Source organism: Balaenoptera ricei, chromosome 1 (genome assembly GCF_028023285.1).
Source record: "Balaenoptera ricei isolate mBalRic1 chromosome 1, mBalRic1.hap2, whole genome shotgun sequence".
In the NCBI taxonomy this organism is placed as follows: domain Eukaryota; kingdom Metazoa; phylum Chordata; class Mammalia; order Artiodactyla; family Balaenopteridae; genus Balaenoptera; species Balaenoptera ricei.
The window spans coordinates 110467573-110485589 of NC_082639.1; the positions used below are offsets into that span (position 1 = coordinate 110467573).

The following is an 18017-nucleotide window of genomic DNA, read 5'->3' on the forward strand; positions in this document are numbered from 1 at the left end:
ATATATGGTGGGCCTATGTCTCTAGTCGACACTATACCGACAGTGGCGGGGGGTTGACTTTTGTGGCCATGTCACAGAAGTCATGGGGATGTGTTATACTGAGCAGATCTTGTCCCTTTCTCCTATCCACTAATTGGGATGGTCTCAGACCCCCGGGGCCAGGTCATTGAACATGGGTCATGACTGTTCCTTCCACCCCAAGGAAAGCACAAGCAGCCTGGGTCCTTCAGCAATGAGGGTGTGAATCCCACTGCCCTTGAGAGGACCATGAATCCTCTCCCAGTGCAGTTTGCCAGAGTCAGACCCACATGTCTGCCTTCCCATTGGGATTCTGTCCCATAGGAGGACTGTTCAAAGATCTGACCGCTCAGTCAGAAAGAAGATCCTTATTTTCCTTTATTTCATCACTTAGGATTTAGCTTGATAAGAATCTCATGCATACCAATGCTGGCCTGATTGGTACCTCACCCTTCTATTAAGGGCACACCTGAGACAGCAGGAATCCAAAGCATGCTTGAATCCTCAGGCAGGCAGGATGGTGAGGAAGTGCTTGGGCAGATGAGGATAGAGTAGAGGAATATACGAGGTCCAGGCAGCCCTCGGTGAAGAGAAGACCCTCCAATCACCTTCTAACCAGTCCCTCTGTCTACAAGCTCATTAACAAAGAGCTCCCCCAAGTCCAGCTCTGATCCTCACATCAGATTTGTAGCCTGGTTGTCACCATAGACTTCAGCTTAAGTAACCAAATCAAGGCACCTAAGGCCACCTAACCCAAGTAATCTTTCTAAAATATAAATCTCATCATGTCCCTCCTTTGCTTAAATGGTCAAGGATGACCCAGTTGTCTCTAGTCAAAAGTTTTTAGGCAGCATGATCTAGTTTTCAGATGAAATTGATTGTTTGCCTTTAATACATAAAGCGGGTAAAGGTGCAGTGACTCTTATTGCAACAGGGGGTAAGTGGAAGGTCCAGATTGCTGTCTGCTCAGGCTCCTCCTCTCAGGTAGCTCAAATAGTCAAGAATTTAAGATAAACAATCTTTTAAAATCTGACTCAAAGTTTTTAGGAACCCCCATATCAGTAGAATGGTGAGGGAAAGGAAGGAAACTAAAATGTATTTTCAATGTACTACCTGTCAAACATTATTTGCATTATTACAGTAAATAGCTCTATGAGATTCTTATGGTTAACTCTATTTTACACGTTGAAAAAAAAAGAGATGAGGCTCAAAAATATTAAATAACATACCCATGGTTCAAAGGCCAGTGCCCCAATTCCAAGCCCCATCTTCTTCCAGCTTCTGTGCGTGCAAAGACATGAAACTGACACATAGACAAGGGTGGAGGCAGGGAGGGAGGGCTGGAAGTGCCCCCAGACAGAGCAACTCATACTGTCTGCAGGTGTGGCTCTCCGAAGAGGTGACGTTTGCACAACCTGGGCAACAGCGTTCCAAGGGATATAATTCTGGAAGCCATTCATCTATAGGCTAAAGTACACAACCCAGCAAGTAAAGCTTTTAATGCTCTGGACCCTCCTTTCCTTTCTGTCCAGTTAGTGTCCCACTTCTTGCTTTTATCCAATAGTATGGCCACTCTGTTTCCAGAAAAGATCAAGCCCTTTCACATCTCCGTGCCTATGCATGTGTTCTGCTTGCCTCTACCTAGAATGCCTGTTTCCCTCTCACCCCCTGACTAACTCTCACTCTGTTTTTGAGCCTCAGTCTTGTTTTATCTGTAACATGGGATTAACAGCAAGAAATTCGAAGAAATAATGTGTTGGAATAATGAAAATAACATGTTTGATGGATGAGAGGTTGAGAATAAATCTTAATTCCCTTCCTTTCTCTCATATCATCCTACTTGTATCATTCATTCCTTAAGGGCAAAGAAGTATCTTAATCTTTGAATTCACAAAACCCTGCACCTAACAGGTACTCAGTGAAAAATTAATGTCATTAAAATGGTCATTTCAAAGTTACTGCAAGAAAGGAGTTTCTGTTGGGATAAATAATTTTTCATTCTTGAACGAGTAATTCATTGATGATTTTGGATCAATACAATAGAACAATGTTTTCCAACCTTTGAAAATTATTTGTAATATTTTAGTGGGGGCCATGCAAAGAAGGAGCATAATTTTGCCCATCCCACAGATCTGGGCTTCAATAGCTCACACTCGTAGATAGGGGGGCCACGATTAAGCAAGAGTCACATATATACACAATACTCTCCTTTGTCACAACCAGACGAGTTAAGTAATTTCCTCTAATAAGTGAGATGAAATAGACTATATGGAGTTGTTTCTTCATCATGTGGCTTATCTTGCAATGTCTCACATCCTCACATACACACCAGCCATCATCTCTCCCCTCTTCATCAAGTTCACCACCGCTCCCAACCTCAGATAAAATAAGTTCAGGGAAAACAGCAAACCAGGAAAGGTAGCACTTGGATGTTAATCCTTGGAGGTCTGATGCTCATAAATGCAAATACACACTTGAAGATGTACTGAGACCATCCGGTCCAGTCTCCTCTGAAACCCAGGGGGAGTAACAGAGCCAGGACTAGATTCCTGACTTCCATTGTCAAGTTCTTGTGACTCATTGGCATTGATGACTTTATCCTGGGAGCAGCCTCCCACACCTGACCCATTTGCTTGCTGCTAACCTGACCTCCCAGGTACTCTCTCTCCAGGAGTGAAAGGAGAGAGACTTTTGTCTCAACCACAACTCATTAATTCACTGAGCAAATACTTTTTGAGCACTTACAAGATGTCAGGCACTGTGCAGGTGCTGCGGATAAAGAGTGAACCAGCAAACACCGAGATTTCACTCTATCCAGGATGACAGATATCGAAAAATAAATACAAGCATGGTGTTATGAGAAATACAGGAAACTGTGGCAGCATTTCATAGGCGATACAAGGATTCAGAGCAAAGGAGTAGGGACAGGCATTAGAAAAGAAAAGGAGCTGATCCTTCTCCAACACAGGAAGTCACAAAGGATGGTTGCAGGCATGAGTAGACCTGGTGGTAGGAAGCGGAGTACTTTACATTTGACGGGTGCTGTTTACCCCATGAAGTAGGGGCAGTATCATCTATCTAGAGGCAGCAGCAAATGTTTCAGAGGTTCAAGAGAGGAGAAAAGGCATGATGTGTGTGCACAGTAAATACAGAGAAGTATACAGGATTGCCAAGCAGTATTTTGGGCTCAATCAGGTGGATGATTATGATCTTAAGATAATGCCAACTTTCCAAAGGATCTGTTTTTGTTTTGTTTTTAATTTTTATAGCAGCTAGGCATAGCAGGGCAGATTCAGCCAGGGTCTGGGTTTTGTCCGTCAAGTGCATTAACAAGCCGAAGGGGCAAGAAAGTTTATTATATTGGCCAAAGAGTGGTTGAAATGATGAACTAAGAAAAGCAAACTAGGAAAGGTTGCTGGTGGGCAAGGCGCTAGTAGATTCCAGTGGATATAATGAAGCAAGTTGGAAACAAGGAACTGTGATCAAAAAAAGAGGTGGCTGGATTCATGGTCTCAGAGAGTTAGGAGACCTGGTTTCTAGTTCAGACTCTGCAGGACTCGGAGCATCTCCTTCATCTGCTCTGGCTTTCAGTTGTGTCATCCATGTGTGGAGGGTAAATAGTGGCTTGAAATCCTTTCCAGCTGGGCCTTTCTATGAGGCTACATTGTTGGTTAATGTTTTAGGCACTTTGGGATCTGAATCAGATACACTGAGCCTTTGGTTGTGGCCCAAGGGTGCTTGGATTATTGGTCCCAAACCTGTTGATAGAGTTTTCAGAAACTCCTTCATATGTTCAGGTGACCCAACATTTGTGGCTTTAGATTTTTATCTCAAGCATGAGTTGGATTCCTCCAGAAACCCTAAATTCAATCCCGAAGCTGTGCCATTATAAACTCCCTTATAAATCACGATCTTCTCATCTTTATGGAAATAATTCCAGGGCTTATGGAGGGGAGGGATGCTCTGGAAAGATACGCATGAACATCCAATAGTGACCCAGTGTGACAAAGTGTCAGAGTGACAGAGCCACTTGAATGTGGGAAATTGTCATCATAACCACCTGGTTGAGAACAGCTTTCACATGACTGTGGTTTATTCCCTTGAGTTAGGTGCAGGATATGTATAAAAGACATCAGATCAGACTATCTCCTCATTGCATTTAACATATCATCACTTGCCCAAGGTTAGAAGAACAAGGTGAGTGTCCTCATTGATCTGATGGCAATTTGGGGGTGGCCGGGACTGCCACACATCAGCTGAATGGGACAGGTTGGAGAGAATGGAAACTACCTGGTAACTGCAGGAAGATAAGGCTCATGGAGATCATTGGGGTGGCTCAGAAGTAGCAATCCTAGGGGGGATAAATGGTAACCAGAGGTTGAGCCAGTGGTTGGGGAGGCTTTGTAGGACAAAGCCTTTGTAGGACAAGAGACAGCCAGACAGGGCTGAAGGCAGAGCCCATGATGTAAGAATGAAAAAAAGGGAGATGATGAAAACAGGTGGAGTGACCATGGGCTCAGGCTAAACGTGTGGTTTCTAGAATGCATACACCAGATAATGTTTTAAAAAAAGCTTAAGATTTTTGAAACTGCCTAGTGCTCTACGTTACTGCCTTTAAAGTCAGGAGTTGTAGGAGAACCAGGACAGGTAAGAGAAGGTGTTACCAAAGTCTAACTTACCAACTGCCTGATTTCTCCTATGCCAGGAAAGTAGAGCTACTCTGCTGTAAAGACATGGACCCTGGAACCACAAAATCAATTACAGAACTTCAGACTCTGTAGGAAAAATACTGATACAGATGAGATTTATAATCACTGAACTTTTGAAATATCTGCATTGCTTTATAGAGCAACTGAACATTCTCCAAGATGTCCTGCCAACAAAACCAGCAGAAGTGCCAGCTCCCTGCCAAGTGCCTCCCCAAATATCCACCCAAGCACCCCCCAAAGGCTCCTCAGGCCCTGGCTCCCTGCCCCCCTCCTGCCCCCTCCTGCTGTGTCCCCAGCTGCTGTATTTCTGGCTTTGGAAGCTGCAGCTCTCTGGTGTCCCACCGGTTTCCAAGTGTCTACCTATGCCAGCCCCAGCCTTCCAACTGCTGTGAGGTGGAGCTTTCTGGATGTTCCAGGTGCTGCCATGGTTTTGGGGGCTACAGCTGACCTGCAACCTTTGAGGAGCCAAAGAGCCACAGCCAAGGACCAGTCTGGAGTTGATGTCACTTCTCACTCTCGGTTTTATTCGTCCCTCTCCTCCTGAATTAAGCTGCCTAGATGTATACATGATGGATTCCTCTTTTTCCTGAAAATCTCACACTTCCTGGCCTTAGCTCTGGTCCTAGGTCAAGAAGACCTGAACGCTGGAGAAAACTCTACTTCCCAAAGCCTTATCAGTGTGCACAAATAAAGCTTATCTTTCCTGGCACCCAAAACTTCTTAGAATTTGTTGATTTCCCCCATCCTCAGCTTTGAGGAGCTTCCAGGAACCTGGATTCCTTAAGCAGATTCCCACAAATAGCCACCAGATGGGAAATTCCCTCTAGGTAGACCCTGGGTCTGAGCAGTCTGACAGGGCTGTGAAAAAAATATCCAGAGGGGAATAAGAAGGGGATGTTCCCAAAGTATCAGTGACCCTCTTCCACTGCTATTGCCACATTTGCCACCATCACTGAAGTTTCTTCCTACTCATAAAGGACACGATACTTCCCAGTCCCAGAATTTAGCCTCCAGATCATTTTTATTTGGGGGAATCACATGCTTAAGAAGGAAATGCCACAGGGGTACTTGTAGTTTTCAGATCTCAGTTCAAAAAGCCATGAGAAACACTCTCCTTGAGTGAATCCTCCTGACTGAGTCCCTCACGCCTTCTCTTCACACAGGCGCCAGAATCTGGTGGGAATGTACACCATGGTCCAGTGAGCATAATACTCCCAAGAGACATTTGGGCCTTGGTGTTGCTATCCACCCTATGTGGTTTCTTTTCCTCTTCTATTTAATGGGACAAATATCATGGGTTGGGGGGGCAAGTTCTCAAGGTACTTTTCCCAACCCAACAGTGGGCCACAGGCAACAGCAATGCTCTGCCCATCCTTCAGGACTATGGTTCTTTTTTAAAATTTTTATTTTATATTGGAGCATAGTCGATTAACAATGTTGTATTAGTTTCAGGTGTACAGCAAAGTGATTCAGTTATACATATACATGTAACTCTTCTTTTTCAAATTCTTTTCCTATTTAGGTTATTACAGAATATTGAGCAGAGTTCCCCATGCTCTACAGTAGGTCCTTGTTGGCTATCTATTTTAAATATAGCAGTGTGTACATGTCAATCCCAAATTCCCAATCTATCCCTCCCCCCTCCTCCCCCTGCCCCAGTAACCATAAATTCGTTCTCTAAGTCTGTGAGTCTGTTTATGTTTTGTAAATAAATTCATTTGTATCATTTTTTTAGATTCCGCATATAAGCAATATCATATGATATCTGTCTTCCTCTGTCTGACTTACTTTACTTAGTATGATAATCTCCAGGTCCACTCATATTGCTGCAAATGGCATTATTTCATTCTTTTTTATGGCTGAGTAATATTCCATTGTATATAGTTACCACATCCTCTTTATCCATTCATCTGTCGATGGACATTTAGGTTGCTTCCATGTCTTGGCTATTGTAAACAGTGTTGCAATGGACATTGGGGTGCATGTATCCTTTTGAACCATGTTTTTCTCCAGGTATATGCCAGGAGTGGGATTGCTGGATCACATGGTAGCTCTGTTTTTAGTTATTTTGAGGAGCCTCCATACGGTTCTCCATATTGGCTGCACCAATTTACATTCCTTCCAACAGTGTAAGAGGATTCCAGTTCCTCCACACCCTCTCCAGCATTCACTGTTTGTAGATTTTTTGATGATGGCCATTCTGACTGGTGTGAGGTGATATCTCATTGTAGTTTTGATTTGCATTTCTCTAATAATTAGTGATGTTGAGCACAAAAGCATAATATTAAAATGGCCAAGACAATTCTAAAAAACAGGAGTAATTTGCAGGGACTAGCTCTACCAGATATTATATATTTATAATATATTACAAAGCTGTTATATAGATAGTGTGGTACTAGACCATGAATATACAGACAGATCGATAGGACTCAGTGGGAAGCTCAGAGCTGGGACCAAATATATAGGGGAAATTAATACATGATAAACACACTCTCAAATCTATGAAGAAAGATCAATGAATTATGTTGCCACAGCTGGGTAGCCATTAAGAAAAACCTCTCATTTTATACTAAGATGAGTTCCTAAAGGTTCAAAACATTACAAATTATTCCTTAAGAAACTTTAGGAGTGTTCTTCTATAATTTCAAAATGGGCATCAGTTTTACCATTATAACACACACAATCAAAAACAATAAAGGAAAATATTTTTTAAAGTGTTTCCGTAAAAATGAATAGTTTCTATACGGCTGAAATCTAACACACAAAGTCACAAGTCTAAAAACATACCAGAAGAAATTGTGCATCTCATAGCACAAAAATGGGCTAATTTTCCCAATATAGTATGAACACCACAAATCGATAATAAAATGATCAACAATCTAATTAAATATCAGGTAAATTGCATAACTGGGCAGTTTCCAGAAAAAGAAATATTATGGCTCCCAAGCATAATGAAAGAAAATTGAGCTGACTTACTAAGAAAAACTCAAACCTACTCTGAAATATCAGTTTTATGAGGTTGATAGAGCACAATTAATTTAATAATGAATTCATTGTGTGAGTTTGTGGGGAAATATGCAGTTTTACACATTGTGAGGAACGATGTAAATTGGTGAAACATCCATGGAAGAAAAATTGACAATGTCTCTCAGTTTTATCTTTTGAGGAAGCAACTGCACTTAGGGAAATGTATGCTATATGTATTCTCCCCAAGGCACGATGTATGTACAGTGTTACACCACAGCATTGTTTGCAAGAGCCCAAATTGGGAATTCCCATGTGTCTCTAGATTATTATTCAGGCAGCAAACTGAATGAAGATACTCTTTATGTACCGAAATGGAATGATCCCCAACATGAGAAAAAGCAGTGAGCAAAACAATATGGAGTTTCTCTTGTTTTGTTAAAAGAAGGAAAGGTATACATGTTTGTGTGTGGCTTTTTGCATATAAAGTATCCCTGGAAAGATATGTGAGAAACTGATTGCTATTGGATGAAGGGATTGGAGTAGCAGGGGGAAATTGCACTGTGTATCCTTTTTACCTTTTGGGTTTCGAACCAAATAAATATATGATAATAATGGATAATATCAAAGGAGAAGTGCAGGAAGCTGGGCCTCAGGGACCTGAACCCAGAAGTGAGAGACCACAAGGATTTGCTCCATTACAGAGCAAACTGACCTCAATTTTCTCATCACCAATAAATTTAGCTCCTATAGCTAAAGAAGATGGTCATAATCATCCCTAATTTTGATGACAGAGGCAAAAAAAAAAAAAAAAAAAAAAATAGGAGGTAGGAGTGGGGCTGTGAAGGGACACATTCTGTTAGTTTGGATGATGTTTGGAGAACAGACTTTAAAAACAGGTTTCTCATCTTGGGCAAATGAAGTTTGGAGTTACAGCAGAGACCACAGCCCACAAAAAAAAAGTAACTAACAATCCGCATTCATGCATTCAACCAACATTGTTTATTCCCTATATGTCAGAAACTATTCTAGAAGCTTGAGGCGAGTCCGTGAGAAAAAAAAATTAGTTTTGACCATTTGGAGGTGACATTTTGGTGAGAGAAGAAAGACAATAGACAAAAACAGAACAAAGAAATTATACGTAGCGTATATTGTATGTATATAAAAAGTGTTACCTAGGAAAAGAAAGTAGAACTGTATAAAGGTGATTGGAGTGAGGGAAAGGGTAGCAGATTGTAATTTTAATTAATTAATTAATTAATTTATTGGGGTATAGTTGTTTTACAATGTCATGTTAGTTTCTACTGTACAGTGAAGTGGAGTTCCCTGTGTATACAGCAGGTTCTTATTAGTCATCTATTTTATACATATTAGTGTATATATGTCAATCCCAATCTCCCAGTTCATCCCACCACCACCCCCACCCCTGCTTTCCACCCTTGGTGTCCATATGTTTGTTCTCTACATCCGTGTCTCTATTGGCAGATTGTAATTTTAAATAGGAAGATGACGGTGTAATATCTCACTTATAAAGCCACATTTAAGCAAAGACTTGAAGGAAGCGAGGGAGTTAGTGATGAAGATCTCTTGGGGAGACTATTCCAGCCAGTACCAGCAAAGGGCCCTAGGTGGAGGGGGGGGTGTTTATGCTGAGTTAGAAATGAATAAAATAGAGCCCTTGCCCCTCAAGGTATCCTTGTTTCTCCCCTGTTTAGAACCCCTCAGTGGCTCCCATTGTCCTCAGGTTAAATCCAAACCCTTTCCCATGGGTATAAGACCCTCATCAGTACAGCGTCCACCTCTTCTCCTTTCTCCCCGCTGTGCTCCAGCCACACTGAGCTTCTCCCCTACACAGGACACCTCCATGTCCCACTCCTTATCTCCCGTTGCCATCCAATCCCTGCTTAAACATCACTCCTTCCGGAAAGCATGCCAGACCCCAAATCCGACCCCATGTGCTCCCTTGGCAACCTGTGCTTCCCCTGCCATCATTCTCATCACACAGTACTGATGCCGTCTACTGTCTCTATACCGAATTAAAAGAGCTTTGAGAATGTCAGCTATTGAGCTTGTATACTTCATGTTCAAGACGGAGCCTGGTAGACAGTAGACACTCCGTACCTATGTGTGCGATAGGCTTATGCCTTAGGTAATCGAACCATTATGGGTTTACTCAAGAGCTGCCTGTGCCCTTCAGGAGAGAAGAAACCAAGAGGAACCCTGCTATCCAGCCAGCAGGGGGCGCCGGTGAGTCAGTCACAGTCACAGAATCTTGGGGAGAGAGAATGACAAGGTCACAGAGGCTTAGAACCTCGGAAGCTTGGCATCCGGAGGGAACAGAGACCATTTGGCTTCTGATAGTCACGGATTCACTAGGCTGCTGAGGGAGGGGCATATCTGCTGCCAGTCCAGGGAAGACAGTTTTCAGAAGCCAAGCGTGAGAACCAAGAATTGAAAAGAGACAGAAAAGAAGTGTCCAGAGCAGGTAACCCGGAGAAAACTTGTCGATGGGTCCTGCCTTCATGGCTGTCCATTCATCCATTCATTCATTCCTTAGTACTGAAGTCCACATAATGTCATTCACTGTGTTAGATGCTGAGAACGGTGGTGAGCAGGACAGAGAGGATGCCTGTGCCCGTGAAACTAACAGACTAGAGGAGAAGCCAGACCATTAGGGAAATCATGATAAAAATGTAGCGAGAAGTATAGGGAGCACCAAGAACTTATATCAGGGCCACAAACCCTATGCGTTAGTGTCGTTTTCCTCAAGTGATGTGTAAGCTGAGACTTCAGGTTTGAGTAATATTTAGTGAGGGTGCGGGGATAGGTGTTCTAGGCCACGGGAAGAGCGGTACAAAGATCCAGACAGAGGCCGGCAGAATTTAGCAGGGATCTGCTCTGGGCCAGTCTGATGACATGGAAGGAACAGTGGCGAGAGATGAGGCTGGGCTGGTGGGCAGAGGTCAAAGAGAGGGCAGTGAGACAAAGGAGACAGCACTGGCTCGGAAGGCATGGGACCTGAGGGCATTGTCCTTTCCCTCTCTGTGCTTTAGTGCGCAGGACTGATGCCTAAGATGCTCTACATCTTTGATGCGTCACCCCACCCCCAATCGGGACCAGTTCCCGGGACCTGCCCAAAGGGAACGTGCTGGGAGGGGATGTCTGGAAGCAGCCAGGTGAACCCCTGGATGGGAGCTCTGGGTACCCTCTGGCCACTGGGATGAGAACTGCTCCTGTAGAAACAGCCCAGCCTGGACTTGGAAGGATGGAGCCTGACATGCTGGACTTCCTGGTGGGCAGGAGGCTCCCAACTGTCAGTCCAGGGGCACTGACTACAGAGAGAGAAAGGTAAACCACAGACACAGAGGAGGAGAGAAAAAGAGAATGGAGAACAGTGACAGAGAGAGACAGAGAGGCAGGGAGAAGAAATTGTAAAGGAAGCAAAACAGGCACACAGAAAAGCAACAAAAAATTTTAAAGGGCTCATTATCCACTCTCCTGCTCCCCTCCCCCCACCCCCACCTTCTTCTCTCCCCTGGTCTCAGGTCTGACTCCCCCACGGGACAGATTCAGACAACAAGGAGACTGCGCCAGATACCAGGCTCCTCGCACACGTTCACGTGCGCACGTGCGCGCATACACACGCACATGCCCAAGCTCACCCCCCAGGGCTCCAGGGCGCCCAAGTGCACACAGACTTTCTGTCAAACAGCTTCAAAGACCATGAAGGAGGCACTGAGCAAGGCTCCTATGGCCCTTAACTCTCCCCTCTTTTTCCCCATTTTCCTGCTGATGTCTGGGTTCTATTTTCACGTCTGTGTGTCTCCCTTTGCCCTGCCTCTCCTTCCTCTTCCATCCCAGGCAAGTCAGGGCATTGACAGGGCAGAACTCTGCCACCTCAGCCTCTCTGCAGCGTCTCTTGACCTGGAGGGAGGGACTGTGTCACTTGTCCCCTACTCCCACCCCTTAGGAGTCCTGGTCCAGCGTCGTGTGCCTAAAACTGAGCAGAGACCTCTTCCTGGATGACAGAATTAATCCCTGAATAACTGGCAGGCATAGAGTCACAACTGAATTGAGGCCAACACCCTACCCCACAAGTCACTTTTGCTTCTCAGGTGAGAACCTGCCCCTGACCCAGCTGAGGCTGCAGCCAGACTGCCAGGGACTTGGGAGTGTGGAGGGTGCAGACCCAGCGGTAGGGACCCCGTGAGGTGACCCTTCTCAGATTTCTTTCCCTCCTGGTGCTCTAGCTCAGGAGATGCAAAGCCTAGTGGACCCCAAAGGGTAGTCACCCCAGTCTGTCCTCAGCCAACAGCAAGCAGCACAGTGACAGCCTTCTCAGACTCGTGGCGGTGGCTCCTTCCCCCAGAGAAACCACACGATGAGGGTCTGGTGGTTCTGAAAGTTGAGGTGGAGAGAGGCTGGGCAGGGCAGAGGCGTCAGCCACGCCTGGCTCAGTGGGGCCCAGCTTGTGCACCCGAGCTGAGTGAGGTGGATCCCCAGAAGACAGGGCTGAGCTATGGGCCTGACACCCATCATCCGAGACAGCCGAGGCCCTGGGTCTACAGCAAAGTGGGTCATCGGACAGGTTTCCTTCAGGAACCACCTAATGTGAGAATCCCACACACCTTCCGGGAACCAGATCTGCCTTCAGTGGCAAAAAGGGGATGGTAAGGCTTTCCGTCCTGCTCAGAGAACCCTCAGGAAACCTTTGGTGTGAGGGGGATTTTTAACTCCTGTCCCCAGGAGTCCCCCCATCCTCAGGACACAGAGAAAAGAACAAAAAGATGAGAGCCATGGCTTTCTCAGCACCGGATGGAGTATTTGGAGTAGGGCTGGGAGGGGGTGGTGGATGGCAGGGCAGGGGTGGGATAGAGGACGGGGAAGAATCCACCTGCAGGAGGGGCCGAGGCCAGAACAGAAGTGATCTCCTTAGGAGTTATTCACACAGGCTCCAATTTTAAAGCCTGATGAACAAATACAGTGAAATCTCAGTTTGGTCCAGCCACGCAGCCATGGTCATAAACTTCAAGTTCTTCCTTCCTTGTGCTTGTGCTTCTGCGTGGACGCACACACACACTCACACACAGGTGGGTGCACACATGCACACACACAGATACACAAGTGTGTGTGTCTAGTGGAAAGCCCACGGCAGTAACTGGTTCAGTTTAAAAAACCATTTTGGGAGGACTTCCCTGGTGGTCCAGTGGTTAGGACTCTGCGCTTCCACTGCAGGGGGCCCGGGTTTGATCCCTTGTCGGGGAACTAAGATCCCACAAGCTACGCAGTTGAAAAAATTTTTTTAAATCAAAAAAAAAGAAAAACCATTTTGGGCCAGTGGCTTATCTGTGGGCTCTGGAGGCTGGAGGGTGGTGGCAACTTGATCTCAGCAGTTGTCACTTGAACTCCCACACCCATCCTCCTCCACCCAGGTGACAGGCTCTGACAGACCTGGCACCTCCCTGACGTGGGTGTGTGGCCTTGTGGGATGAGCCCCCAGCCAGGGTGCTTGCTCATTTCTTCTCCTCCACGTCTCCCCCTGGGCTAGAAGACACTCCAGATCCCTCTGCCTGCTGACTCTGGGCCGCTTCTAGACACTCTGTCCTGCTCTGGGACCTCCCAGTGGCTTTTGTCCACGCGCCATAAGAGGGACTGGGCAGAAACCATAGCGGTGCTGCCCTAGGGGCCATATATTGAGTCCTAGGTGTATGGACTTAAGGAGAACTTTCCTGGATTTCCTGGGTGGGAGGTAGGTGGGTTGATAAGGAGCAAAGAAAGAGTTGTTTGGGTTTTTCCTACCTCTAGAAGAATCGGGAGATTACAGAAGCCCTGAATGGTTGAATTTGAGGACATCTACACGGTCCAGTTGTATCCTCTTCACCCCTAACGCTGCCCCCACACAAAGGAAGAGATAAAGGTCAGAGAGGTGAAAGAGCTGCCCCGCCCCCTGGCTCAGGAGTCATAGAGCCAAGCCTAGAACTCAGCCCTCCATGCCAAGAGCAATGACCTTTCCGTCTCCTTTGCTGGAAAGACCCCCAAGGCAGACACTTCCTACATGCTGAGGGGCGTGAGGGGGATGATGCTTTCAGGAAGGGCGAGACAAATACATCCATCTGTCTCAAGACAGTCGGTCACCCTAGAAAGAGTCCCGTTGCACCTGGGTCCCTGGGTACCACGTTGGACACCAGACCAAGCACATGCTCTGAGTTGGAATGGAACCTGACTTGAATCCACTTACTAGCAACTGAGGTAGATCTCTGAACTTCAATCATACTTGTAGGTAAAATGGGGTGAAAACACCGACCTCTCAGGCTGGCTGTAACCATTCATGAGATGAAGTTTTTGAAGTGCCTGCCACTGGACTCAGACTCGGCTGCCAAGGGTCATACTCTTCCTCATTAGCTAAGAGACCTTCGGCAAAATTCTTACATATACCGGTCTTTCCTTTTTCTATCTGGAAAACGGCTCCCTAGTGAGGAACCAGCACACTGACCCATACGAAGGTACAGAACTGTGGGACTGGGTTCCCTCTGAGCATCCGGCCCTGCTTTCCCAGTGCTGGTCTGTGTCATCACTCTGAAGATGGATGTATCTGGGGGTCAAAGAAGGGGGGAGTGAATGCAGGCAGCCAGCTTTCCCTCTGAAAATGTTCTTTTTGTTCTAGGACCTCCAAAACTTGAGAAGATGTGTGACCAACCAAAGTGCAACCCAAGCTGCCCACCAAAATGCAACCCATGCTGCCCACCGAAGCCCCCGTGTTACATTCAGCCCACGTGCTGCTGTTTGGAGCCCAAGCCTGAGTGCACGTGCCTTAATAAGGAGACTGATCCCACTGCACCACAAACTCAGAACAATAACTCCCTAAGCCAACAGCAGTCCCAAAGTCCAAAACTGGCACCCAAATCAGGTCCCCCGGGGGCAGAAGCAGCCAAACAAGTAGACTGTCACAAACAAGTGGACGGTGCCATGCCCACCACCTGGTAGGGTCAGGCTAGACCTACTTTTAGAAAAGCTGATTCTCATTGACCACCAATTCCTCCCAACCAGAAGCCCCTGTTTCCCTTCATAGTCTCCCAACCTAGGGAGGCCCCAACTGGAAATGGAAGGTTGAAGAGGCTAGAAACACCTTGCCTAGCGATCCTGATGTTAGATAGCACAAAAATAAAAGAGCAATACGAAATTGCCTCTGTTTCCTCCTTTACCTGTGAAACCATCTCACCTGTCCGGCCTAAGTCCAAGAAAATATTCTAGGCATGTCATCAAGGGCCCAGGACCCAGAAAACCAGAGTCCAGAAGTACAAGACTTCTGCTGAGCCAGAATTAGTGTGACTGACTCATCCTTGTTTTAAAATGAAAGTCCCGCGTTCCAGGAATCCCTCCAGTCCCAGGAAAAGGGGGCGGTCAGTCACCTAAGAGCAGGAATTCCAGTGCCCCTGGGCCCCTGCCCACCACCTTTGAGGTCAAACCAGCAAGAGCACATCCCGAGGAGTGATTCCCCTCCCTTATCCCAGAGATTTTCGTAGAGGTAGAGCTCCCAGGACTCAGCACAGCACTGCAGCTGGCCCAGGCAGCAGAGTCTTACGGCATCAATACCAGCTCTACGACGGTGGAGCAGGCTGTTGGACCCTCTCAGGCTCCATTTCCTCATCTGTAAAATGAGGATAATGGTACTTACTTCAAAGGGTTTTTGTGAGAATTAAACGGGATCATTCATTTAAAGTGCTTAACATAGGATCTGACACATCATGGATACGCAATGCATGGTTCTCCTCAAACTTCTCTCTGTCACCAGGTCTCTATTTCTCTCCAAAGAAGCCATCATGCTCCAGCAATTTGTCCCCAAAACACACCTCCGTTAATCTAGGTGGACAGGTAAAAATAGAGAAATCAGCCTCATTCACTATACTTGTAAACTTCATTTTTTCCTGCTTTCTTGGTATACAGCTGACATATTCATCACCTTCAGAATTTTTCTAATGACCTTTTGTGTTTCCTCCCTCATGATTCTCTCTGCCCACCAATCTCCAGAAAACAACTGATCTAATTTTGGTCCCTATAAGTTAGTTTGAACTTTCAAGAATTTTATACAAGTGGTATCATCCAGTATGTATTCTCTTATGCCTGGCTTCTTTCACTCAGCAAAACTACTTTGAGATGATTCAAACAAGTTGTTGCATGTATCAATTGTTCATTCTTTTTTATTGCTGGGTAGTAAATGCCCTCATTGTATGGATAATACCACATTTTGTCTATCCATTAATCTATTGATGGACATTTGGATTGTTTCCAGGTTTTGACTATTACAAACAAAGCTGCCCTGAACATTCATGACAAGTTTTTGGATGGGTATATGTTTTCATTTCTCTCAGATAGAGACCTAAGAGTAGAATAACTGTGTTATATGGTAGGTATATGTTTTACTTTTTAAGAAACTGCCCAACTGTTTTCCAAAATGGTTGTGCCATTCTACATTCCCACTGGAAGTACATGAGAATTCTGGTTGCTGCACATCTTTGCCGACATTTTGTATGCTCAGTTTTTTATTTTTAGACATCCTAATTGATATGTGTTAATTGAGTTTAATTTGCGTTTCCTTAATGGCTACTGATATGAGCATCTTTCCATGTGCTCATTTGTCTCCAGGTATCTTCCTTGGTGAATTATCTGTTTGAATATTTCCTCCATTACTTTGCTGAGATGTTTGGTTTCTTATTATTGAATTCTGAAAGTTTTTTAAAGATATATATACATTTTGATATGTCCTTTATCACATAAGCTATCTGCACATATTTTCCCCAGGCTGTGGCTTATCTTTTCGTGCTCTTAAAGAGTTTCTTTCACAGAGGAGGAGTTCTTAATTTTGACAAAATCCAATTAATTTTTTTTCTTTTATGGATCTTGCGTTGAGTGTCATATCTAAGAAATCTTTGCCTAATCCTAGGACACAAAGATTTTCTCCTATGTGTTCTTCTATAAGTTATTTTTTGTATATGGTGAAAGTTTTGGACAAAGGATTTATTTTGGGGGGGGGCAGTGTGGAGGGGAATATATGGATATTCAATTGTTCCTTTCTCTACTGAATTGCCTTTGCATCTTTGTCAAAAATCAACTGACCATATTTGTTTGTATTTACCTCCAAATTCTTACTTTGTTACATTGATCTATTTGTCCTTCCTGACACTCTCATCTTATTTACTATAGCTTTAAAATGTCTTGAAGTCAGATAATGTAAGTCCTCTAATTTTGTTCTTTTCCCAAGTTGCTTTAGCTATTCTAGGTCCTTTGCACTGCCATATGAATTTTACAGTAAACTTGTCCATTTGTACAAAAAAAAAAAAAAAAAGAAAGCCTGCTGAGATTTTGACTGGGATTGAATTAAATCTATAGAATAAATTGAAGAGGAATGGACATCTTAACAATATTGAGTCTTTCAATTCATAAACATGGAATATCTAACCATTTATATAGGTCATTTTAATTTCTTTTTAAGTTTTGTAGTTTTCAGTGAAAAGGTTTTGCACATATTTTGTCACATTTTCCCTAGGTATTTCATCTATTTTGATCATAATTTAAATGGGTTTTTAAATTTCAGTTTCTGATTATTCATTGTTAGTATATGAAAATGCAATTTTTGTATCATAATCTTGTATACTGCTTATTAGTTTCAATAGCTTCATGTAAATTCCGTAAGATTTTCAGTATATGTGATCAGGTCATCTGAGCATAAAGAGAGTTTTACTTTTTCCTTTCCAATCTGGACACTTCTTATCTCTTTTTTTGCTGCCATTTCAGGATGATCCTTCTCTTTCTACTTTGCTGAGAGTTTTTAACAAAAAATGGATGTTGAATTTTGAAAAATGTTTTCTTCTGCATCTATTGAAATGATCATACAGTTTTTCTTTTTTCGTCTATTAATATGGTGAATTGCATTGATTGATTTTTGAATATTAAAACAGCCTTGCATTCCTGAGACAAACCCTATTTGATTGTGTTGTTTAGTCCTTTTTACATGTGTTTAAGTTTGATTTGCCAAATTCTTGTTACCTTTTTCCCTCTATGTTAAGGAGGGATATTGGTCTATAGTTTACTTTTCTTGTAATGTCTTTTTCTGGTTTTGGTGTCAAAATAATGTCCTTATGAAGTCAGAAGTAGTCCCTTCTCTTCAGTTTTCTGGAGTATCTTGCGGAGAATTTGGTATAATTTCTTCCTTAGATGTTTGGTAGAATTCACCAGTGTTTCTTTGTGGGAAAGTTTTTAATTTAAAATATAATTTCTCTAACTGATTTAGAGTTTTTCAGATTATCTATTTCCTCTTGAAAGAACTTT

At 44.1% G+C, this 18017-nt stretch overlaps 1 protein-coding gene across 1 annotated transcript; it reads left to right on the forward strand.

Moving 5' to 3' along the window:
* The first annotated feature begins 4886 nt into the window (after nt 1-4886).
* LOC132351708 (late cornified envelope protein 7A-like) lies at nt 4887-5271 on the forward strand. The gene is given in 2 exon segments (XM_059901704.1): nt 4887-5159; nt 5161-5271. Coding segments are annotated over 2 exon segments (384 nt in total).
* Nucleotides 5272-18017: the final 12746 nt, after the last annotated feature.